The sequence below is a fragment of the Lissotriton helveticus genome, chromosome 5_1 (assembly GCF_964261635.1).
Source record: "Lissotriton helveticus chromosome 5_1, aLisHel1.1, whole genome shotgun sequence".
Classification (NCBI taxonomy): Eukaryota; Metazoa; Chordata; class Amphibia; order Caudata; family Salamandridae; genus Lissotriton; species Lissotriton helveticus.
In genome coordinates this window covers 2,024,150,994-2,024,177,023 of record NC_136065.1, presented here as the reverse complement: position 1 = coordinate 2,024,177,023, position 26,030 = coordinate 2,024,150,994, and the positions used below count along the sequence as shown (strand labels likewise).

General features: G+C 43.8%; 1 protein-coding gene across 1 annotated transcript in view; it reads left to right on the top strand.

The window, feature by feature from the left end:
- Positions 1-2,394: 2,394 nt before the first annotated feature.
- LOC144756199 (E3 ubiquitin-protein ligase TRIM39-like) overlaps positions 2,395-26,030 on the top strand; it is a 363,500-nt gene continuing 339,864 nt past the window's right edge. The window contains exon 1 of the mRNA XM_078645806.1: positions 2,395-2,857. Coding sequence (XP_078501932.1) covers positions 2,444-2,857 — 414 coding nt within the window. The 5' untranslated portion in view covers positions 2,395-2,443. The remainder of the gene's footprint in view (positions 2,858-26,030) is intronic.

Genomic DNA, 26,030 nt, shown 5'->3' with positions numbered 1-26,030 from the left:
AGTAGTACTGTAATAAAAGTAGTGGTAGTACTTTCATCATAGTAGTACTGTAGAATTATTAACAGAAGTGCTGTAGCAGTAGTAGTAGCACTGTAATAGTACAGTACTTGTATTTGTACTGTAGTAGTACAGTAGTAGCAGTAGCAGTAGTAGTACTGTTGTAGTGGTAGTACTGTAGTAGTAGTAGTACTGTAGATAAAGTAATAGAAGTACCGTAGCAGTAGTAGTAGTACTGTTGTAATAGTAGTGGTAGTACTTTTGTCATAGTGGTACTGTAGAAATAGTACTAGAAGTACTGTAGCAGTAGTAGACGCACTGTAGTAGTACAGTAATTGTAGTAGTACTGTAGTAGTACAGTAGTAGAAGTAGTAGTAGTACTGTAGTAGTGGTAGTACGTAGTAGTAGTAGTAATAGTAGAACTATAGTAGTACAGGGCTCAAAGTTTTTCTTAGAAGCCTGTCACCAGACCTGCCGAAATCCAGGGTTGCAGATAACCAGGGCTGATTCCACCTCACACCTCTTATGTCAACCTTCCCTATACTTGCGGTCTCCTTATCTCACTTTTCCGCATTAAGCACTGCGCTTTTTACCTCTACATTCTGTACTGCCCTGGTTTGTGTCTGACCACACCCGAGCATGGTATGCCTGGGTAGGTGGTGGTTGTTTGCATGTGCGGTGTTGGCTGAAAGCAGCAGCATGCCCAACATTCCGTGTTTGACTGCAGTTTAAAGTGGACACTGAGGGTCCCTCAAGGGTTATAGTGTACACTGAAGGTCCCTCAAGGGTGGGAACAGTCACACACTGCACCTACCATCATGAGGGTCTGCAGGTGACCACAAATGCAAGAGTGCTGCTTCACATGGATTGGCAGTGCGATCCATACTTCATACCTCATCCAGCACTGGAAGGAGGCCAATGACACCCTCCTGAGCAAGTGGGAGCTCCTAGGGGTCCATGGCAGTGTGCATCTTCCTTCCCAAATTGTACCCAGAGGTAGCATATATACCACCTATCGAGTGATATACATTAGGCCACCTACGGGGATGTTGCAGGGCGAGGGGAATGGGGGGAGGAAGGGGGTGTTGTTGGTTTTTATGTTCATTAATATGAAGCATGTGTTAAGAAAACAAATTCTCCCATCAGCACAGTGCCATACTCCTATGAAATGGAGAGAATTATAACGTTGGCATGTGCACCTACATTCTATATTAAACAAGCATTGGTAAAGTCAGTTGAGCATTGACTTTCAAAAGGGCTGCTGCAGTAAAAAAAACATTTGCTATCTATGTGCAATGCATTTATGAGAAAATGTTTTAATGTGCATTGAGTCAGTGTACTTTTGAGAAGTATAGTAGGTTGCAACGCATGCACTCCATAGCAGGAGATATGCTACACCAAACAGCTAATAGCATGAGGTGAGAACAAACTCTGGGTGGAGCCAAAACCCACTCTATTTATATTTTAAAACATTTGTGACAACTGCACCATCCAACCAGGTCTACAAAGGGCTCTGTGACCCCTTCTTTAATACCACGACCCCCCCCACCCCCGCAGGACAGAGGGCCAGACAAGTTACACAGTGAGCACAGATTATGTAGTTTGGCCCCAGAACCTCCCGGTGTCTTCAAGGGACCTTACCGAAACGTCTTTGCATAACACCAAAATACTTCCTATCTCCATTTTTTTTTTTACTTCTGTGGCGTAAAACTGAATGAATATATTAATAAAATGGTGCACAGAAAAGCAAATCTGAGTTTTGCTGAGGAGGGTGTCTGACCTAAGCCCTGCCCCTGCGCATTGAGATGTGAAGGTATTGCTAATAATGTGTGAGGTCTCATAAATGTATCACAGCGCCGTAGCTAGCACCTGGCAACACTACGTACTGTAGTGCTGGCACACTTTGGCTGCTGAATGCAAAAATCCCCTCTCAGAGGGATCCTGCTTGCAAGCAAGGCGAGGCGTTTTATCCGAAGGCTGCGCCTGCAGAAAGAACCCAACACAAGTTTACTCTAAGCTTCCTTCTAGACGAGGAAGGCCTGAAAATCCTACATGGTAATGTTTATTTTTAATCCTTTGTGAGCCAGCAACCCCTGTTCAGTTACTAAACTTCATTTTCATTTATTAATACAACTCTTATTCACGTTTTTAACATTCCCTCTGGGCGCTTAGTAACCACGCACTGCGTTGTGATTCCTTTATCGCCAATGCAAATTATGCCATGTTTGAACAGTATTTTAGTAAACAGCAGCTCTGTTCGGAGCGCAGCTGGCTTTGTCAGACTATGCCGAGGTTCGCCTCTCCTCGAAGGGGCGGGGCCACGAGCAGCCGTCAGAGCTGGCCAATGGATCAGCGCTCCGAATACTGCCGAAGAGCACGGGAAACATGATCCCAAAAGGATATCAGATATTACGCAGCTAACCACATCCTCCTTCTCGGCAGGATCATGGATTCAGCGAACCCGCTCCAGAGCCTGAAGGAAGAGGCTACGTGCTCCATATGCCTGGAGTATTTCACAGACCCTGTGTCTGCGGAGTGTGGCCATGCCTTCTGTCTGTCCTGTATCTCTGCGTACTGGAAGGGGCTGCAGACAGACTTCCCGTGTCCCCAGTGTAGAGGAACTTTTTCGAATAAAACCCTCTTGCCTAACAAACAGCTCGCAAACATGGCCGGACAGTTAAAAAAGCTTCAGACACAGATCACGGCGCCCCAAGAAGCGAAACTGTGCAAAGAACACGAGGAGAAGCTGAAACTGTTCTGTGAAGATGACCAGGAGCTCATCTGCGTGATCTGTCGGGAGTCCAAGGACCACAAGACTCACTGGGCGCGGCCCATTCGCGAAGCTGCCCAGGAGTACAAGGTGAGTCTTAACCCTTGAGCCCCACAAAGAGGCTGCCCAGGAGTGCACAAGGGCCTAACCATCCTCCCCTCATATCCCCCCTGCCCCCCCCCCAAGACGTAAAGACGTCTTGTGTCTCTGTCTGACCTTCTGCAGCTCCCAGGGGGAACCAGCCTTTTGAAGGCGGAAAATGTCAGCGCTTTAAGTGGGCCGGTACTCACCGGAACTTCATAATGTTCTACTTTTGAGTACCGGATCTTTTCCTCGGCTAAGGACAGTACCTGTACTCATACTGGCAAACGGGAAACCGCAGTGGAATGGGAATAGGCGTTGTTACCGATTATTGCGTTGACAGTGTAGCTGCGTTTGCATTTTCTACCCGAGTCGCATAGTAGAGGCAAACTTGACTCCCAGACTTGCCTTGGCTTCTTTAATGAACTGAGTAACTCTTACCATCTCCTCATGAACCTGGGTTTGGTGGTATTTTTGGAACGGGTGCCCGCCGCTGGCACATTCTTTCACTCATCTACACATTAAGTGCTTCCCAGTTCCCGAGCCCCTGTGAGCACCACATATCCCTTCTCACGGTAATGGTCGTTCGTTCATTTAATTTTGCAACAACTGGTCAGCGTGCTGATGGCGCTCGTGTAACCTGCAGAGGAAGAGGGAGGGGGGGGGTGGGGGTTGTGGGTAAGCGAGGTGGACCCACCTCTGTTTAGAGGCCCAGCCCACTGCATTGATGTGTTCTCTCATTACTCCTTTCTTTAAGGTTATGGAGCCTGGGCCTGCGCGACACTCCTGCAGTTACTTACTTTTCTGCACCTCGTACACACAAACTTATTAGAGTGGAGTGGAAGCAGCACTCAAGTTGTCAGAACAGCCAGTTAACCTGCCAGCATTGTAATAACGCTGATTACGCTTTTTGCGAGGCCAGGGGCCAGATCCTGCAGATATAGGATAGGATAGGGCTGAGCTGTGGGTGGATTGGGGAGCAGACTATCAACAGGAAGAAAAGAAAAGCAGACCAAACGAGAAGCTGGGGAAAGAGCCCGAGGAAAGCGAAACAGGATGGGAAGTGGGTAGACGAGTACTAGAGAGAGGTGAGTAGGGAAAAATTAACGAGGGTTAAGGAAGATGGGGAAATAGAGACAAGGGAAAAGAGAATAATCAAGGACAAAACAATGCAGAAATGGGAGGAAGAGAGAAGCAAAGGGCAGAGGCAAGTAGAAAGCAGTAAGTGATAAGTGATGAAAGAGATGAGGAAAAATGAAGAGGTGGAGGAAGAGTGGAGAGAATTAGGAAGAGGGATAAAATATCAAAAGGGAAAGGAAAACTGTACGCCTGGGAGATAAAGGAGTGGCTAAGGGGAATGTTGTAAGGAGTGTGACAGAAATAATGTATCTGATTATAAAATGATCAGGAAGACTGCAAAAGAAGATTATTTAAATGTTTGTCTTCTCACCCACCGTTACACCTCCCCCTAGCTCCACTGCTAGTCCACAGCTTTGTAGGAGTGAGTACCTGCACTTATTTCTTTTTCCATTTAAAACACTGGTGGCAATTGCCACACAATACCTTCACCATGCATCCTGTACCACAAAATGCAATTACCACATAGGTCCTTAGCACGCTATATGCCTTTACCATGAATGACTTTACAATAACTCCTCTCCCCTTCCCTTGACCTTGTAGCCAATACTCCCTCTTTCCTCATCTTTCATTTATTTGCTCCTTCGTGAAATTGTTCCAAAAAAGAAAAACATTTTTCTGTAGTTGTCATTTTGGCACATTTTCCCATTGAAAAGTGCAGCCTCGGGACAGAGAGAAATTAAAGTTTCAAAATGTGAAAAATAACTAAATAAAGCAAGACAAAGTTACCAGATTGGTTTTATTCACACCGAGAGCACATTAGTGCTACTTTACAGAGTTTGCCAGTGAAGCACTACTTTTATTTTCTCTTCTTTCTTTGAACAACATTGTTTCCCCCGGGTGGGGAGGTACACCATTCCTGGATGTACTGCAATACCTGGTTGATTGGAAAATAAAATTTAAATACAATTTGTACCGCAGCTCTGTGTTCACGGATGTGGTCTTTCTAAACCATACTACTTATGTTTTGTAAGGATATAAGTAATGGACATTGAAATGGGTCCCTTCTGGGCCCTGTAGTCATGTCCTTAACTTATCAGACAAAAGCACTCACTGATTTTCGGAATAATAAGTGCAAAAGCGTTAAGGTAACCATGTTGTTCCTTTTTACATTTCACATATGTTACCTAATCTTGCATTCCCTATGAGTGTTTCCTTTTAACAGATTGTTGTTACTTTTTTTTTTTAGGCAGCATATTTCTCTTGTCTAGTGTGTAATGTAAACTGAGTCGCATCCAGGTGATTATAGCGGGGCCCAATTGAATTGTAGTTGAAGGCAGTGTGAGTTTCTCTCCGTAGGATGTATCACTATCGTCAGAGCTGACGAATATGGGACTGGGGAACCAGGTTCAGCCGTCATGACCAGTCCCCAAGACCCAGTGGCGTCACTAGGGTAGGTGTCACCCGGTGCGGGTAACTCATGGTGTCACTCCCTCACAACTTACCGGATGGACCAACTAACCCTCTGCCTGCACCATGTCACCTCTGTCTGCACCATCTCTCCCTCTGTCCGCACCATCTCCCCTCCGCCTGCACCATTTCACCCCCTGCCTGCACCATCTTTCCCTCAGCCTACACCATCTCACCCTCTGCCTGCACCATCTCCCCTCTGCCTGCACCATCTCCCCTCTGGTTGCACCATCTCTCCCTGTGTCCACACCATCTCCCCTCCGCCTGCACCATCTCTCCCTCTGCCTGCACCATCTCCCCCTCTGCCTGCACCATCTCCTCTCTGCCTGCACCATCTCTCCCTCTGCCTGCACCATCTCCCCTCCGCCTGCACCATCTCTCCCTCTGCCTGCACCATCTCCCCTCTGCCTGCACCATCTCTCCCTCTGCCTGCACCATCTCCCCCTCTGCCTGCACGATCTCTCCCTCTGCATGCACCATCTCCCCTCCGCCTGCAACATATCACCCTCTGCCTACACCATCTCCCCTCTCCCTGCACCATCTCCCCCTCTACCTGCACCATCTCCCCTCCGCCTGCCCCATCTCACCCTCTGCCTGCACCATCCCACCCTCTGCCTGCACCATCTCACCCTCTGCCTGCACTATCTTTCCCCCTCCGCCTGCACCCCAGGGCACTGCGAAACACAGCCGATATTACAGAAAGCGATTTCTTTTACCTACGGTACTACTTGGAATTTGTCATCTGTTTTTGTCTGCGGGAATTTCAATCTTGGGGGGGCTTTCTGGGCAATTTCAGTCCATTGCCTGCCTGGATTCAGTGACTAGCAATACCGAACCCTCTCATTTCAAGTAACCTCTTCCCTTCCCAGAAAACTGTTTTTATACTCGAGAAGTGTTTCTCTTTGACTTATGTATGCCCAATCAGTTTAGCACTTCGATCTCTGCACTGCGATGATTTTGTTTGTGCTTGCTTGTGGTGTTTTTCACGTGATGGTTGGAAAGTGATTTGCTTTCAATTCAATTCAATTCATTATTCTTTATTTCGGTTAAACAACCTTAAAAGAATGCAGTACAATACAATTTTAAAACATTACAATACAATATATATGTCTACACAGTACCAGGTTAAGATTAAAAGAAAACTAGTAGAAGGTCCTTCTCAGTTAAATTAACACACATATTCGAGGAACACTTAATAAATAACAGTTCATTAAATTTAAAATAATACTATAGAACAATAAAAACAAGGCACCAGGAAACACTAGGATCAGGCCAATTCCTATTTTCATTATTCTAGTTTAAATTGCAGTATAAATCTAAATCAAATTCGATTACATGCACCACTTCATAGTGATGTTATCAGTTCAGTTGCATTTATAATTACATATTGCACACACGTTCCAATATGGATTACATATATACAATTAGTTCAGGTACAGTAGGGTACAGTTTAGAGTGCATTTCAGCTGCTAGACTACAATCATGCCGGCTATCTGCTTAAATTTTATAGCCATTTCTCTTCCTAACTATCGCTACTGATAGGAGGAAGCGACTCAAACTGAATACTATTGGGCGTGCAGTATCTCCTTTAAACACTCTTTCGCCATGTTTAATGTGGCGAAGACCCAAGAGTTGGCATATGGGTTTTAACCATTTTTTCCTCGCCTGTAGGTAAGCGGGGCATATAAATAGCACATGGGACTCATCTTCCCTCAGGCCCATTTCACATAATTCACATAAATCAGATCCAATACTACCTCTTGGTCCTTTATTGCAGTGCCACTTCGAAGTCCTAGATTTAATTTGAAGGGCACTATAGCGAAATTTTAAGTATAACGATTTGGCCATAGGTGGGTAGATTTCATCCAGAAAAGGATTCTAGTTTCATGTCCATTTTTAGTTCAAAGAACCTGAGGGTCAGAGTCCCCAAATTGGGATTTCCCAACATAGAATCTCTGATATATTCCCAATACCTATTCTTTAGCAGTTTCTTAGAATTATTGGTAATCGAATCCGGGTCTGACCAAAAGCTACTTAACCCCAGCTTTGTAAACCACATTTCGATATAGGCCAACCATATTAGACATGTGGAGTTTTTTATTACCATTATCTCTTTTAACGCCTCTCTATAGTCCACTAACTCGTCAGTGGACCAAAGACGAACCCAGTATAACAATGGGCGCAATGCAGCGTGGTCATCTGATCGGCAAAAATTAAGATCCCATACAACCGGAGTGAGGGGAGTGGAGGCAGGTACACCTAACAGCTGTCTGATGAATTTGTTTTCCTGAACTAAGAGCGTGCCTTTCGAAACATGTCCCCAAAGTTCTGCACCATAAAGGGAAGCAGATTGTGCTTTGTATTTGAACAAACTGATTGCTGGAGTGACTGATTTATAGTAGCTATTTTTGTGTTTCCTTAAAATAGGAGCTTGATTCTGGACTAGTCTGATCTTTGAGGTTTCTAATTGAGATTTCCAAGATATTTTACTATCTAAAGTGATACCCAGGTACTTAAAACTTTGGACTTCTTCAATTTTTCATTGTTTTTGGAGAAAGTTTTATTAAAACCTTTATGTGGGTTGATTGTCATGACCTTGGTTTTGGACGAATTGATTTCAAGCTTCTTGTCCTGACAATACAACCTGAATTTATTAAGAAGGTTCTGGAGTCCTTTGGGGGTTTGGGAAATTAAAATAGTATCATCCGCAAATAATAATGCCGGAACGGCTTGACCACACAACTTGGGAGAGTCATGCTCACAGCCCAAGAGGGTGTCAGGGATGTCATTAACATAAAGGGAAAATAAAGTAGGCGCCATAACACATCCTTGCCTAACTCCTTTCACTATATCTATTTTCTCACTCAGCTCCCCATTGGGCCCCCATCTGACTCTTGCAAATTTTTTTTCGTGCAGCCTGATCAGTTGTTGGAGAATGTTCCAAGGGACACCCATATCATTTAGCGTTCCCCAAAGTTTCCCCCTAGGAACAAGATTAAAGGCTGCTCTTAGGTCGACGAAGGCCACATATATATGGGAGTTCCTTATGTTAATATATTTCCATACCAAACATAAAAATCTAAAAACCTGGTCCACTGTACTAATTCTAGGTCTAAAACCAGCCTGGTACTTTGTAAGAATAGAATGGTCCTCGACCCATGCATTAAGCCTACTAAGGAGTTGGCGGGAAAAGATTTTTTGCAGCACATCGATCAAGCTAATAGGTCGATAATGGGATGGATTAGACCTATCGCCTTTCTTAAATATGGTCACGATTTCTGCGCCCCTCCAGGTCTCCGGGATTGGGGCCCCTCGAGTTATTTTATTTTTAAGTAGATTAATATAGGGGGCCCAAATAAAATCCTCATGCTTCCAGAGGTCCCCGGGTATTCTATCTGGACCTGGAGCTTTGCCCGATTTCACCGCCTTAATTGCTAAGATGGTCTCCGTTAAGTTAAAGGTTAAAGGATTCTCATATGGAGCTAGCCTAATTTGTTTTATTACACAATCTTCCTCATCTCCCTTACAGGAATAGAGCAAGGAAAAGTGTTTAATCCAGGTACTTTCTTCAAGAAATCTGTTTTTTGCCACTGTAACCCCTTTCGTGCCCCTTGCAATGAGGCTCCAGAAGGAGGTCTGATCATTTAGTTTGCAGGCCTCGAGCAAATCCGACCAGACTCTCTCTTCCCATTCCATCTTGGCTAACTGGACAGTTTTTTTATACTGTGTCCTCTTAGCTCTAACAATATCTAATTGGTTTCCTTTCACGGCTTTGACAAGATCTGTTTTGGCTCGTCTACAAGCTTGATTGTACCAAGGATTTTCCTGTGAAGGGGACTGGCGATCAAAGTCCTTCCTTTTTATCGCCTTTGTCAAAGTAATGCAGAGTTCAGTAATTAACTGGCCATGGGTCTCCATAACGAGGGAACTGTCAATAGCAGCATCAGCGTCAACTAATGGGGTCATATGTTTAACAAAAAGTTGATAGATCTTCCTGACAGTACCCCCATTGCCCAGCATCGCGGGCCACTTCAGACACCTGCGATTGTTGGATTCTATAGGTTCATGTGAGGGTATAGAGTCCATACTATCTTTTGCGCTAGAGGGAGAAAGAAGTGAGTTTTGAGCGGACAAGGAGAGTGGAAAGTGATCACTTTCGGTACGCTTATCCACCTTTATGTCCACTAGCATTGGCCATAAAGCCAAGGAGACTAGGATATAGTCTAGATGGCTTATACAGTCCCCTCTAGCAAACGTTGGTCGGGTAGGACAGTCAGAGGGAAATCGCCCGTTACATGCACGTAGTCTATATTCTAGTGTCATGCTTGGAATTTGTAGGGCACTTGTTGTGCAGGCTACTTTATGCTCAGCATCAACATAAGGAATGTTATTAAGACTATCCTCGTCCCTATGGACATCTTCCAGACCTAGTATAGGCTCAAAATTCCTATTGAAATCACCACCTATAATTAGCATAGGGTTGTGACCAAGCTCCGAGATAATGTTACATAGCTGCGTTATTACTGATGACTCCTTACAGGAATTATGCGGTCTGCTATAAATATTGATCACATAGAGTGTGGGTCCTTTGTTTTTTTTTAGTTCTATGATCATTATATCGGGGTTTTTAGAATCTATTTGTTTAAAAGTGACCCTCATTGTGATTCTGGACCAAATCATCAAGCCCCCAGAAGGTCTACCGCCATGTATGTTGACAGCTGGGATAAAAAAAGACCTATACCCAATTTTGTAGTAATTTTCTAGCCCCCAGGTTTCTTGGAATAGAATGAGGCCCCCGCTATCAAGATATTGATGCCAAGTTGGATCAGGCAGATTCTTTTTTATTCCTGCAATGTTCCAGGAGATTAGCCTAACCTCCCTTATTTCATTACTGATCACATGCCCAGAGGCCATAATAGTACTCTCAGGAGCCGCTAGTATTGGTAAATCTGCGTCTGCTGGACAAGCCATTATGGTAGATGGATATGTAGCCCTAAGAGTATATTGGGTCTCGTCATCTAATATAGGCAAAGATATTTCACTAGCCAGTGGGTTGCCCAGTATCGCTACTAGTTCTTGCGATTCTTGCCCTTGATAGTTGGATGGGTCAGGAACATTGAGGTTGGAAGTTTGACTAACGCTATTCAGCCTTTCTAGATCCTCAAGTACATTACAGTGTCCCATCCTATTTATCTCTTTCGTGGGGATGTCATTTATGGAGGCAGTTCTCTGGGTTATAGAATTGCATGCTCTAGGGTCATCAAGTGCTATGCTGCATACCATATTGTGGCCCATCTGGAGTCAGTCGCAGTCATTTAGGCCTGACAATATCCCAAATCTATTTTCTAGGCTTATCCCCCAATCATTTACTGGAGCTCCCGCATCCCATCTGTGTGCCCCTGTATTCCACCTGGACCTTGAAGTATTAGGGTGTGCTCCCCCGGATCTATTTCCTAAACTTATCCCCCAATCATTTACTGAAGCACCCGCATCCCATCTATGCGCCCATGCATTCCACCTAGGCCTCAAAGTATTCGGGTGTGTCACACTTTTCTGCTCACCATAGAAAAATTCAAGGGTGAGGGGAATAATAGTTCCACTCCTACGTTGGGGGGGAAGGATGTTTGACAAGACATTAGGTAATACAGCCGTGTTAGAAAAATTCAACACTACACAATCACCTTTGAACTTTTTTGGTCTATTCCCTATCCAAGCTACCCTCCTAGCCGTCTTGATCTCCCCAGCTAGCTGTTGTTTCCCCCATGGAGCCATCTGCATGTTATCTGACAGCCAGTGTAGTGCCTTGCTGGTCAGAGATGAAACGGATTCTGACTGGCCAGGTGGCAAGACGGGTACATTGGTCAACACCAACACCAAAGGTGAAGCCTCTACTATAAATTGGAGAGAATCTGTCTCAAGGCACGGTGCAGTTGGTACAATTGGTCTTGTTGAAGGATCTTCTCTTATCACTGCATCGTTATCTGAATTTCCTAATACCTGCCCAGGGGGGATAGTCAATGCGGCATTTCCGCTGCCCTCTGTCCCGCTCGCAATATGCTCGTTATTTGTGTCTGCTAAATTTGATACTAGGGTTGTCATACTACCCACCTCCTCAGCTATCTTGTTCTGGACCCCACCCAATCTTTTTACCTCAGCAGTGAGCTTATCAATTTTGCATACCAGCGGTTTGATAATAGCCTTTATCTTACAAGCGATCATGTCAGCTATCCTATCAAACAGCTTATCACCCATAGTTTGCCTAACAGTATCTTCCTCATGATCCATACTTACATCCTTGGATTTTGGTGGCGGTGTAACCCTTTTTCTCCCAGACCGTAGTCCCCCACGCTTAAGCTGTATTTTTCTACACATCCTGACTGCCCTCGTTGCGGATACAGGGGGTGTGGGGGGGCTTGCTCAATTATCACATCCACCTGTGTATCAGGGTCAATGTCAGCATCCGTTTCTGCCTCAGCCATCAGCAGTGCACTTTGGTCAGAAATTTCATTTACATGAAGATCAGTGTAACTAAAAGAAACAGGGTTTTAGATGTGAGGGAAATTCTGGGCGCACTGCTAAGTTAACGCACAATTGGATGCTTAAGACAGAAGGTGCGTGCAGATGAGAGGCAAGACCCTGTAACCCCTCAAGGTGTGTTTTGGGGACACACCAAGTAAACGAAACACAAATTCTGCAGCACACTTATAGGCACATTAAAGTTCAAGCGATGTCCCAATGGACATAAAACACAATGTTCAAGGCCGAAGAAGTGGTCCACAAAAGTATCGATTCTTCTTTTATTGGTCATACATGAGCCAGCCGACACGTGTTTCGTCGCAAGAAACCACACTGTTTCCGCGACTCCTCAGGGCTGGGGAGGATACAAAATAATTGATGGAGTATACAATAGTACATGATGACACATGTTGCAAAGGTGACTGTATATGGTGTGAAGGTGTGGGGTGAGTAAAAGGAGTGGGAAAGTTAAATGGTAACATTCTTAGTGGATGCACACATCACCACCCAATTACCGAGTAAAGATAAACATGTACAGTGTGGCGAAGTAGGTGGGTCGAAGGTGTCTTCAGATGTGATGTCTAGCACAATTCTATGGATTATATTAACACATTTCTATCCGTGGCGCATAGGGAAATAAAAAAGTGAGTGGTGGTGGAATCCTACTAAAACCTAAATGAAAAAGGGATTTGAGTAGAATTCCAGGTCAAAACTATGCAGGGGGGGGGGGGGTTTGTGCATCCTACCTGTAGGAGTGAAGATATGGGACAAGCAGGTCTGCAATGTCCAAGTGGGGAGAGTAAGGGAAGGGGAAACAGAGATAAAAATAACATCAAGGGATGTTTTGACGTAGAACAATTGTTGTGTTCACATTATGTTGGAACGAGTATCACTGGGTAAGGGACACATTCAATGGAAGACAAGAAAAGTGAATTCTCACCGCGGTGCCGGTGATAATTCCGACCCGGCTCCGCACGAGACCGGGTATTGATAGAAATTGGATATGAATTTCTCAAGAATGGAGCGTAGTTCATCCAACAGTATTAGGTGGAGATCCTAGGAACAGGAAATAGTTATCGTGAGTGGTGGATAAAAGTAAATATACGGGAATTTTGCAGAGCTAGCCCCATTCCATGTAAGGGTATCAGAGTGTCAAGGAAAAATGAGGGTGTGGCTCACCTTTGTAGAAAACCCATATGAGGATACTGTTTTTCGAAGTCGGAATATTGACGGGAGTCTCAAACTCTGTGTTTTCAAGGTTAAGGCAAGTGGCCTTACTAGTCTTTAGGTCCCTATAGGGATCAATATTATCCAAAAAGGACAATCCACAAAGAGGCAGAAGTAGCGAAATCAAATGTCGATTGGGGGAAAAAAAAAAAGAAAAAAAGAAAGCAATCAGGGCGAAGGTACTTTAATTAGACCTCCGTTATGTACTAGTAGCAGAAAATTAAACATTAAAATCGTTCACCCCAACTAGAATTCTAGTGTTGTGTGCTAAAAATAGGTGATATTGTGAATGTTTGATATATACAACAAATGAAATAAACCTTTGGGAATAGTTCATAGGCTGGGGAATACCTCGGAGGCTCGAAGTATCAAGGCAGATTTGCTTCAAAGGAGGCGCAAGGGCTTCACTTATAGAGTGATTGAGCCCTGACATACACATATTTTGCTCTGCGTACGAAAATCTAAAGAAGAGTCTCTGAGACCCTTAACAGGTTTAGGCAGTGTAGAAAACCCTCAGTAGAGCTTCGAAAAAGAATTTGGTCAGGAGAGGAACTTACCCGAGGTGCGGGGATGATTTCACGATGACTCTTTCGGGTCCGTGTTCGAGTTCCGGGTGCGGTCACGTGTCCCTGCACCCGGAAGTGAATTAAAACCTCAATCCGGCCGTGTCCCGGATGAAAATAACTAGAACGCTGACTCTGGTTGTCCAGCCTTTCAAAAGTGCGCGGTAGAACAACTACAATAGGGGACTATGGTCGGAAGAGTAAAGTCGAGAAATTGAAAGGATAGAAATTGTTTAGTGAGTTTAAATAATAATGGTGCTGGTGAAAAAGTAAAAAGGGTGCATTTCTTCACGCATGTACAGTGTTGAAATGAACAAGTGGCCAAAATAGTAACCAGTTCGGATTTATACCTAGAAATTCACATCTTGTTGCAGAGCAAAAACTCAAAATTTAAAAGAATGACATTCTCATAACATTATATACTAACGGTGCATTAGTATTATATCAACATTACTAAAGGTTCATTCCTTTCCTCATTGTGGAGAGTCTTTTCAAAGTGAAAAAACGAGCGGAAGATACGAGTGACTTCCCTCAGTGCATGGTGCATGCATGATTAAACCCTCATGTAGATCTCTCAGGGAGTCATAGAATTCAATGGACATTAGTTCGCATCTCGCCTCAGAGGAGATGTATGATGGTGATCCTGTTCTTAAAATGTTCAATTGAGATACTGTTTAGTTAAAGGGAATGGGATCTAATAAGATTTTAATCACCCAAGAAATATTGCATCTCGTGGTCAAAATTCAATCCGTGGTCAACACTCCGTAGACGGAGAATCCACGTGGCTTCTAAGCGTCTAAGTTTTAGTTCCCGGTTACCACCCCTGACTCCTAGAGGTACTGTATCTATCCCGTAAAAGGATACTGTTTTATCAAGCTTCTGGTCCGAGCATGCAGCCGCATGCAGGGCAACAGGATATCTGGGGTCCTGTTTGTGGATAGCTCTGATATGTTCTGCTATTCTGTCTTTCAGGGGACGGATAGTACTGCCCACATACATTTTCTTGCAAGCACATTCAATAATGTAGACAACAAACCGTGTGGTGCAGTTAATGTTCATTTTGATGCTGAATTTGGTTCCTTTTGTGTCGTAAAATTCTTTAGTTTTATGTTTTGCCCAACGGCACATGGAACAAAATCCACATTTATAGAAACCAGTGTTTCGTACTGTGAGCCAAATGTCAGTTGTTGAGTCTCTTGGGATGGTTGGACTAAGCCTGTTGCGTAGTGTTCTTCCTCTTCTGTATGTGATCAGTGGATATTCTCCTATGAACTCCTGGATATTTTTGTCACTTCTTAAAATACCCCAATGTTTAGCTAGGCTTTTACGTAGTGTTCTGTGTTGACTGGTGTAATCCGTGATCAAACGGATCTTGGATGTATCGGATTCTTTGTCAGTCCGTTTTTCCTTTAGTGTATCTGCTCTTTTAATGTTTTTGACACGAGTAGTGGCTCTGTGTAGTAGCTCGTCTGTATATCCTCTTTTTTTGAAGCGAGTGTTCATTTCTTTCAAATTGAGAATGAAGTCCTTGTCATCGCTGCAATTTCTGCGTGCTCTTAGAAATTCACCATAAGGAATGGTGTTAATTTGGTGTGGTGGATGGGCGCTATCTGCACGTAGGGTGGAGTTGCAGGCCGTGCTTTTTCTGAACAGTCTACTGTTAATTTTGTTGTTAGCAATGTAAATTTCAAGGTCCAGAAATTCTACTCTGTCCAGACTAGATTCGATAGTGAAGCTCATGCCCCACATGTTGTGATTCAAGTATGCATGAAAGTCTTTCAAATGTTCTTGTGTACCTGACCAGACTAAAAAACAGTCATCAATGTATCTTCCCCAAAATACTATTGAGTCTACAAATGAAACACCATTAGGTCCCCAAATTAGGTCCTTCTCTAGTGCACCCATAAAAAGATTGGCAAAGGAAGGGGAAAACTTAGAGCCCATGGCAACACCCTTTGTCTGTTTGTACCATGAGTTGTTGAACATAAAAACATTATTCTTGAGGATGAGTTCCATCATTGAAATCAACATGTTTGTGTGTTGCCACAGGGTGGCTGGTCGGTTGTGTAGGACTTTGGTTATTGTTTCCAACCCTAGTTCTGGTTTGATGCTCGTGTACAGAGACACCACATCAATAGTGGCTAGAATGTTACCTTGTTGCCACTGTAGATCAGATAAAAGGCTCAGAATGTGCTTCGTGTCTTGGATATAGGATGGAAGATTGCGTACTAGGGGTCCTAAGAATAGGTCAACATATTCTGATAGTCTTTCAGTAGGGCCCCCTATACCGGATATAATTGGTCTGCCAGGGGGGAAAGGGAGGTTTTTGTGTATCTTAGGCAGAGTGTAAAGCCATGGGTGAGAAGGTTTGAAAACTTTCAGATAGAGGTATTCGTCTTCATTAAGAAGGCCCTCCTCTTTCCATTTCAGTAGTGATTTGTTAATTAAGTATGTTGATTTCAATGATGGAATTCATCCTCAAGAATAATGTTTTTATGTTCAACAACTCATGGTACAAACAGACAAAGGGTGTTGCCATGGGCTCTAAGTTTTCCCCTTCCTTTGCCAATCTTTTTATGGGTGCACTAGAGAAGGACCTAATTTGGGGACCTAATGGTGTTTCATTTGTAGACTCAATAGTATTTTGGGGAAGATACATTGATGACTGTTTTTTAGTCTGGTCAGGTACACAAGAACATTTGAAAGACTTTCATGCATACTTGAATCACAACATGTGGGGCATGAGCTTCACTATCGAATCTAGTCTGGACAGAGTAGAATTTCTGGACCTTGAAATTTACATTGCTAACAACAAAATTAACAGTAGACTGTTCAGAAAAAGCACGGCCTGCAACTCCACCCTACGTGCAGATAGCGCCCATCCACCACACCAAATTAACACCATTCCTTATGGTGAATTTCTAAGAGCACGCAGAAATTGCAGCGATGACAAGGACTTCATTCTCAATTTGAAAGAAATGAACACTCGCTTCAAAAAAAGAGGATATACAGACGAGCTACTACACAGAGCCACTACTCGTGTCAAAAACATTAAAAGAGCAGATACACTAAAGGAAAAATGGACTGACAAAGAATCCGATACATCCAAGATCCGTTTGATCACGGATTACACCAGTCAACACAGAACACTACGTAGAAGCCTAGCTAAACATTGGGGTATTTTAAGAAGTGACAAAAATATCCAGGAGTTCATAGGAGAATATCCACTGATCACATACAGAAGAGGAAGAACACTACGCAACAGGCTTAGTCCAACCATCCCAAGAGACTCAACAACTGACATTTGGCTCACAGTACGAAACACTGGTTTCTATAAATGTGGATTTTGTTCCATGTGCCGTTGGGCAAAACATAAAACTAAAGAATTTTACGACACAAAAGGAACCAAATTCAGCATCAAAATGAACATTAACTGCACCACACGGTTTGTTGTCTACATTATTGAATGTGCTTGCAAGAAAATGTATGTGGGCAGTACTATCCGTCCCCTGAAAGACAGAATAGCAGAACATATCAGAGCTATCCACAAACAGGACCCCAGATATCCTGTTGCCCTGCATGCGGCTGCATGCTCGGACCAGAAGCTTTATAAAAACAGTATCCTTTTACGGGATAGATACAGTAACTCTAGGAGTCAGGGGTGGTAACCGGGAACTAAAACTTAGACGCTTAGAAACCACGTGGATTCTCCGTCTACGGAGTGTTGACCACGGATTGAATTTTGACCACGAGATGCAATATTTCTTGGGTGATTAAAATCTTATTAGATCCCATTCCCTTTAAATAAACAGTATCTCAATTGAACATTTTAAGAACAGGATCACCATCATACATCTCCTCTGAGGCGAGATGCGAACTAATGTCCATTGAATTCTATGACTCCCTGAGAGATCTACATGAGGGTTTAATCATGCATGCACCATGCACTGAGGGAACTCACTCGTATCTTCCGCTCGTTTTTTCACTTTGAAAAGACTCTCCACAATGAGGAAAGGAATGAACCTTTAGTAATGTTGATATAATACTAATGCACCGTTAGTATATAATGTTATGAGAATGTCATTCTTTTAAATTTTGAGTTTTTGCTCTGCAACAAGATGTGAATTTCTAGGTATAAATCCGAACTGGTTACTATTTTGGCCACTTGTTCATTTCAACACTGTGCATGCGTGAAGAAATGCACCCTTTTTACTTTTTCACCAGCACCATTATTATTTAAACTCACTAAACAATTTCTATCCTTTCAATTTCTCGACTTTACTCTTCCGACCATAGTCCCCTATTGTAGTTGTTCTACCGCACACTTTTGAAAGGCTGGACAACCAGAGTCAGCGTTCTAGTTATTTTCATCCGGGACACGGCCGGATTGAGGTTTTAATTCACTTCCGGGTGCAGGGACACGTGACCGCATCCGGAACTCGAACGCGGACCCGAAAGAGTCATCGCAAAATCATCCCCGCACCTCGGGTAAGTTCCTCTCCTGACCAAATTCTTTTTCGAAGCTCTACTGAGGGTTTTCTACACTGCCTAAACCCGTTAAGGGTCTCAAAAACTCTTCTTTAGATTTTCGTACGCAGAGCAAAATATGTGTATGTCAGGGCTCAATCACTCTATAAGTGAAGCCCTTGCGCCTCCTTTGAAGCAAATCTGCCTTGATACTTCGAGCCTCCGAGGTATTCCCCAGCCTATGAACTATTCCCAAAGGTTTATTTCATTTGTTGTATATATCAAACATTCACAATATCACCTATTGTTAGCACACAACACTAGAATTCTAGTTGGGGTGAACGATTTTAATGTTTAATTTTCTGCTACTAGTACATAACGGAGGTCTAATTAAAGTACCTTCGCCCTGATTGCTTTCTTTTTTTCTTTTTTTTTTTTCCCCCCAATCGACATTTGATTCCTCTACTTCTGCCTCTTTGTGGATTGTCCTTTTTGGATAATATTGATCCCTATAGGGACCTAAAGACTAGTAAGGCCACTTGCCTTAACCTTGAAAACACAGAGTTTGAGACTCCCGTCAATATTCCGACTTCGAAAAACAGTGTCCTCATATGGGTTTTCTACAAAGGTGAGCCACACCCTCATTTTTCCTTGACACTGTGATACCCTTACATGGAATGGGGCTAGCTCTGCAAAATTCACGTATATTTACTTTAATCAACCACTCACGATAACTATTTCCTGTTCCTAGGATCTCCACCTAATACTGTTGGATGAACTACGCTCCATTCTTGAGAAATTAATATCCAATTTCTATCAATACCCGGTCTCGAGCGGAGCCGGGTCGGAATTATCACCGGCACCGCGGTGAGAATTCACTTTTGTTGTCTTCCATTGAATGTGTCCCTTACCCAGTGATACTCGTTCCAACATAATGTGAACACAACAATTGTTCTACGTCAAAACATCCCTTGACGTTATTTTTATCTCTGTTTCCCCTTCCCTTACTCTCCCCACTTGGACATTGCAGACCTGCTTGTCCCATATCTTCACTCCTACAGGTAGGATGCACAACCCCCCCCCCCCCTGCATAGTTTTGACCTGGAATTCTACTCAAATCCCTTTTTCATTTACGTTTTAGTAGGATTCCACCACCACTCACTTTTTTATTTCCCTATGCGCCACGGATAGAAATGTGTTAATATAATCCATAGAATTGTGTTAGACATCACATCTGAAGACACCTTCGACCCACCTACTTCGCCACACTGTACATGTTCATCTTTACTCAGTAATTGGGTGGTGATGTGTGCATCCACTAAGAATGTTACCATTTAACTTTCCCACTCCTTTTACTCACCCCACACCTTCACACCATATACAGTCACCTTTGCAACATGTGTCATCATGTACTATTGTATACTCCATCAATTATTTTGTATCCTCCCCAGCCCTGAGGAGTCGCGGAAACAGTGTGGTTTCTTGCGACGAAACACGTGTCGGCTGGCTCATGTATGACCAATAAAAGAAGAATCGATACTTTTGTGGACCACTTCTTCGCCCTTGAACATTGTGTTTTATGTCCATTGGGACATCGCTTGAACTTTAATGTGCCTATAAGTGTGCTGCAGAATTTGTGTTTCATTTACATGAAGATCAGTGTCAGGGGCGTCACTGTTAGCAGCATGCAGGGATGCAGCCATCGGTGGCAAATCAGAGTTTTGACTCGGGGGGTAGAGGATGGGAGATTGGCTCAGTCCTAATGACTGCCTTCTTTCACTGTTAATTTTGGTTACCACCTGAACCAGATAGTTTTCCATCGTATTGGACGCGGAGGCTGCAATTTTCCTAGGCATATTATACAATCGCACAGATTAATAAAAGGATTGATGCAGAGGAATGATCAATGCATGGAGTGAAAGAGGCTAAGTTCAATAGTGTCCCTTGATACAATACATTCAATTAAGCAATGCAGTCTTACTTCATGGACCTATCTCTGGTACAGAAAAGGCAGAGGTCCTGGCCCAGTCCAGTCACGGACAGTCTCGGACTGTCTAAGACTGTCCGCCCTTTGTCCGGGCTTATTCCGGCGACCCGCTCGCGTCCCGCGACGCGGGTAAGGCGCGGATTTTGAAGCGCCTCCGGGCGCTGCTGCTGGCGTGGGCGGCTCCTGCCGCTGGTGTTCCTGGGAGATGCAGTCCCCACACAGCGGCCGCGTCAGGTCGAACTGCGGCGGCGGGTGGACCACAAGGCAGGGACCCAGTTAGGGGTAGCGTCCTCTCGTTCTCGCTACCAAAATGCCCAGAAGCTCGGTCTGCAGGGGAGAAAATGAAGCACCAGCTCCACCGGTAAGGCGCGGATTTTGAAGCGCCTCCGGGCGCTGCTGCTGGCGTGGGCGGCTCCTGCCGCTGGTGTTCCTGGGAGATGCAGTCCCCACACAGAGGCCGCGTCATGTCGAACTGCGGCGGCGGGTGGACCACAAGGCAGGGACCCAGTTAGGGGTAGCGTCCTCTCGTTCTTGCTACCAAAATGCCCAGAAGCTCGGTCTGCAGGGGAGAAAGTGAAGCACCAGCTCCACCGGTAAGGCGCGGATTTTGAAGCGCCTCCGGGCGCTGCTGCTGGCGTGGGCGGCTCCTGCCGCTGGTGTTCCTGGGAGATGCAGTCCCCACACAGCGGCCGCGTCAGGTCAAACTGCGGCGGCGGGTGGACCACAAGGCAGGGACCCAGTTAGGGGTAGCGTCCTCTCGTTCTCGCTACCAAAATGCGCAGAAGCTCGGTCTGCAGGGGAGAAAGTGAAGCACCAGCTCCACCGGTAAGGCACGGATTTTGAAGCGCCTCTGGGCGCTGCTGCTGGCGTGGGCGGCTCCTGCCGCTGGTGTTCCTGGGAGATGCAGTCCCCACACAGCGGCCGCGTCAGGTCGAACTGCGGCGGCGGGTGGACCACAAGGCAGGGACCCAGTTAGGGGTAGCGTCCTCTCGTTCTTGCTACCAAAATGCCCAGAAGCTCGGTCTGCAGGGGAGAAAGTGAAGCACCAGCTCCACCGGTAAGGCGCGGATTTTGAAGCGCCTCCGGGCGCTGCTGCTGGCGTGGGCGGCTCCTGCCGCTGGTGTTCCTGGGAGATGCAGTCCCCACACAGCGGCCGCGTCAGGTCCAACTACGGCGGCGGGTGGACCACAAGGCAGGGACCCAGTTAGGGGTAGCGTCCTCTCGTTCTCGCTACCAAAATGCCCAGAAGCTCGGTCTGCAGGGGAGAAATTGAAGTGAAGTGAGGTTAGGACTCCTAACTTTACTACTCCTAAACTGAGAAAAATCCTAACTTTAAGACAGTTCTGTATTCACAGAAGGCATTTAGGAGTCCTAAAGTTAGGACTCCTAACCTCTGTGAATACCGAAATGAGTAAGTGCCTTCTGTGAATACCAAAATGGTAGTAAGTTTAGGATTTTGTCTTAAGTTAGTTCTTTGAATCAGGCCCTCCAACAACGTACCAAGGCACAATGCTGTGTTGTCAGTCACTGTAAACAATCCTCCTTGTTGGTGAGTTTAGATAGTTTGTGGTATTTTTTAGACCAGTGCACAGTTCAAGGTGAACAATGTCTGAATAACGAAAGTTCAAGTATTTAGGTAGGTGCTCCCAGGTGTCGTCCTCTGCCCTGTGGACGATTAAATTAATGAAGATATGAAGTGCGATCAGAAAACTGATGGCATCCCTTAGGGCACACTATAGGGCGGTTCTTGCCTTCACCTTTCAAAAAAACATACTAGTGTTCATGATCGAAGAAACTTATTTTATTCCATGGTATTCCATCTGGATAATGTTAATTCACATCATCGTGATAAAGAAATATTCCACACTTTTTTTTTATATTTTGTTCCACATATTGCTCCATAGTAGGTTTTTTTGAAAGGTGAAGGCAAGAACCGCCCTATAGTGTGCCCTAAGGGATGCCATCAGTTTTCTGATCGCACTTCATATCTGAGTTTAGATAGTCACACATCATGGATACACTCTGTCACTCATCCTTGCTTTCATGCACCCCACCCACTCCTCCACCCTATGACTCATTTTTTCATTCATCCCTTACTGAACAACAATACTGCTTGACCCCGAACCCATCAATGAACAATGAAGGTACACTTTCAATTTTAAGTCAAAGCTTTTATGTCTCCCTGTTGTTTAATGTGCAAATGGGTTTAAATGTCTGCTTTTGCCTGCTCGATGAAAAATCTTGTAACAGAAATGAAGCGGGAAGAGTACGTCTGCTAAAGAGATTATTCAGTCCTGCTGTGAAATGTTGTAGGAATTGGATAAACGCCATGTGGCGCATATTAAAATATGAGTCAGTGTGTATGGGAAGGGCGCTTCTATTACCCGCTAATTTCACACAATAAGTTTAAAGCTACGGTTACTTTTTCAAATGCCGCTATTACTTACAATCCAAGGACATTCTTGCAGCAGTACATTACTTACAGGAAATAATGGATTATCCCCATTTTCAGCACGTTTGTAAACGATAGACGGTGTACTCTATCGGATTCGGCAGGTCTGCACTGAGAGAAGCCCTTCGTGGTAATGCATCCAGCGTCTGTCTAATGTCCAACAATGGCTGATTCAAAGGGTGCAAGAAATAATCACACATTCATGTTTTCTTCATGGTCACCCTCTCAAACAAGAAGAAGAAATTCTTTATTCTTTGATTATTTAAAATCTTACAATATTTCCAATACACAATCATTTTCAGTTTATATAGTACAATACAGTAAAAATAAAATAGGCAATTTTTGTCCTGAAAATTGAGATGCTTGGATCTAAAAAACATGATTAAAATTTAAAAATTAATTATTATTATTTTTTTTTTCCTCATTTATTTTTCTAGTTCAGTAGTTATTATCTTTAAAAAATTTACAAAGGCAACGTTCATGACTATATCATTTGGATGAAGACAAGTTTTCAGTGCATGCCTGCATGTTCTTATACCCCGGAGATTGAAATGAGGTTTGAGTAATGCACATCTTTCCCTACGAAGTCCAGGACAGATACATAGGAGGTGGACAATATTTTCTTCTCCACCTTTGCAAAGTCTGCACAATAGACCGGAGATAGTTTTTTTCCATGGCAGAGCATGACTAAGGCCTGGCAGAGTTCCAAATCTTGCATTCATAAACCATTGTTTACTTCTTTCGGACCATGGTATCTCCAGGTATTCTTGTACTTTCTTTTTTTCATATCCATTTATTACTGTCCACAAGTGTTTTCTCCCTGTTGTTTAATGTGCAAATGGGTTTAAATGTCTGCTTTTGCCTGCTCGATGAAAAATCTTGTAACAGAAATGAAGCGGGAAGAGTATGTCTGCTAAAGAGATTATTCAGTCCTGCTGTGAAATGTTGTAGGAATTGGATAAATGCCATGTGGCGCATATTAAGATATGAGTCAGTGTGTATGGGAAGGGCGCTTCTATTACCCGCTAATTTCACACAATAAGTTCAAAGCTACAGTTACTTTTTCAAATGCCGCTATTACTTACAATCCAAGGACATTCTTGCAGCAGTACATTACTTACAGGAAATAATGGATTATCTCCATTTTCATCACGTTTGTGAACGATAGACGGTGTACTCTATCGGATTCGGCAGGTCTGCACTGAGAGAAGCCCTTCGTGGTAATGCATCCAGTGTCTGTCTAATGTCCAACAATGGCTGATTCAAAGGGTGCAAGAAATAATCGCACATTCATGTTTTCTTCATGGTCACCCTCTCAAACAATGTAATGCTATTATCAATTTAAATAAAGCATATCATGTTTATGATATAGAAATTTTTATATGTCACATCACAAAATGGCGAACAATAGTGGAGTAAAAAAGGCATTTATCTAGCGAGAACGATGAGTTAATACTATGCTAATCCGCGAAGAAAGCGCGCATTGTCATGGCTGTTGGGTGCGATGGGACACTTCATATTTTAAAAGTTCATGTAAATAAAAACAAACATTTAACACATAGCTTACATGTAATAAAACCCTCCTAGAATAAGGAGCAGTTCACTTTCTGTCTTCTTCCACCCTCTGTTCAACCAGAAGTTGATTTCGTACACCGTGACCCGCATGAAGTGATGGAATATTTTCAGATTGGCACCAGAAACGTAGTATAGTCATTCCAAAGTAATCCTTTTTACTTTTATCACTCCGGGAGTGTTTCCAAATAGTAACACAATGCCAGAAAATACCTTCTGCAAATTTACTTCTATAAGTAATTAAAAAGTGATCTCACACATGTCCTTGTATTAGTAAATCCCAGCATGCTTGAGCCTCCCGCCAGACTCAAACCTGTTTCCCCAGCATCAGAGTTGGATGCCCTAGCCATTAAGCCACACCCTCATGGCCCATACAATAAAAAAAAGTCAGCCAGTATAATCCACATTTGTAAAGCGCACAATCACCCGTAAGGGTCTCTAGGCGCTGGGGGCCGTCGGGAAGATTAAGCAAGCTATTGCCCAGAGTCACATGAATGTGACATGAGGTAATGGAGGGGGAGAGCACCGCACAGACTGCACGGCGTAGGGCCAAAGCAAGACTGGAGTTGGACTTGTAGCACAGTGAAGGTCAGCAGAGATGCCTTCACAGCGTAACGTAACTGTACTTCGCTGGTAGTCTGCAGTCTTCAAGGGAAGTGACATATCGGTTGTAGGAACCAGTCAGGAGGCAGTGACTGAGGAAGATTGACTGTGGAGTCAGCGTATGGTAAGTTGCAGGCGGGAAAAACTTGATTCTATAGATAACTGCAGGGCTTACAGAGAGCGCATGCACGCTGTTGCTCGACCTAAAAACACAGTTTATTTTCTCGTAACAAACTGTGTAAAAATTTCTGATCTCCTGTTCTGGTACACCTCCAAACGAAGCGGTATATCAAAACAAACCTTTTCTACCTCTGCCACTGTACCATGCAAAATAACTCTATTTATTTCTCCTAAACATAATGCATTTTGACAAATTAAAGCCTCCTAAATAATGTTCACATTTCTGAATGGTGTACAGCTAACATTCTGAATTGATGACAGGTGCTTTTGCACATTTTCTTTGACAGATAAGCTACTGAGTATCCCATTAAAATTGTATACTTCTTTACTTTAGATGGATCTAATCATTGTAACGTTGCTATTTTCTGCTTTAGACTTCTGCAGGAAAACATTCATAGAACATTTCTCAACATATCAATAGATTCCTGCAGAATATTAAAAATAATGCTACAGTTCCACTTTTTACATGGGCCTGTCTGTGCCTTCCCTGTACCTATTCAGCTGCCACCTCCCTACATTTCTAGGTGCTAACACCTCTTTTGGAATAGTACCACTAGCCTTCATCTCATAACATTGTCCAGAATCATCAACTGCATTCACTAATGTGTTCTCTTGGAGGTAGGTTTCTTCATTAAAGAAAGGTTCAGCACTAGAAGTATATGTCTCCATTCACCTCTGAAAACTTTTCATTGGCTTGTGTCATTGTCCATTGTAAATCGGATTAATTAATAGGCTTGTTAGTCTCTCCTTAGGACAGTCTTGTCTTCATTTGTACCGTCCCATGGCGACTGGTCGCTTTACTTCGGTTATTACACGGTACATGTTATTTAGTCTGTAAGCACTATTTACTTTATTGAGTTCCTCTTACTGCAGGCCGGACATGCGCTGCTTCCACTGAAACCGCTTGTGCTTTTTGAGCAGCACAGCCTCCCCCGTAGCACGGACGCCTGCTTTTAATCACTTTAACCATGCATTTTCTGATGTCTGCTTCACCCCCCCAAGTAAAATGGATTTAGAAATGATTAGCAAATTAAGACATATGAATTCCAGGTAGCACATAATCCTATG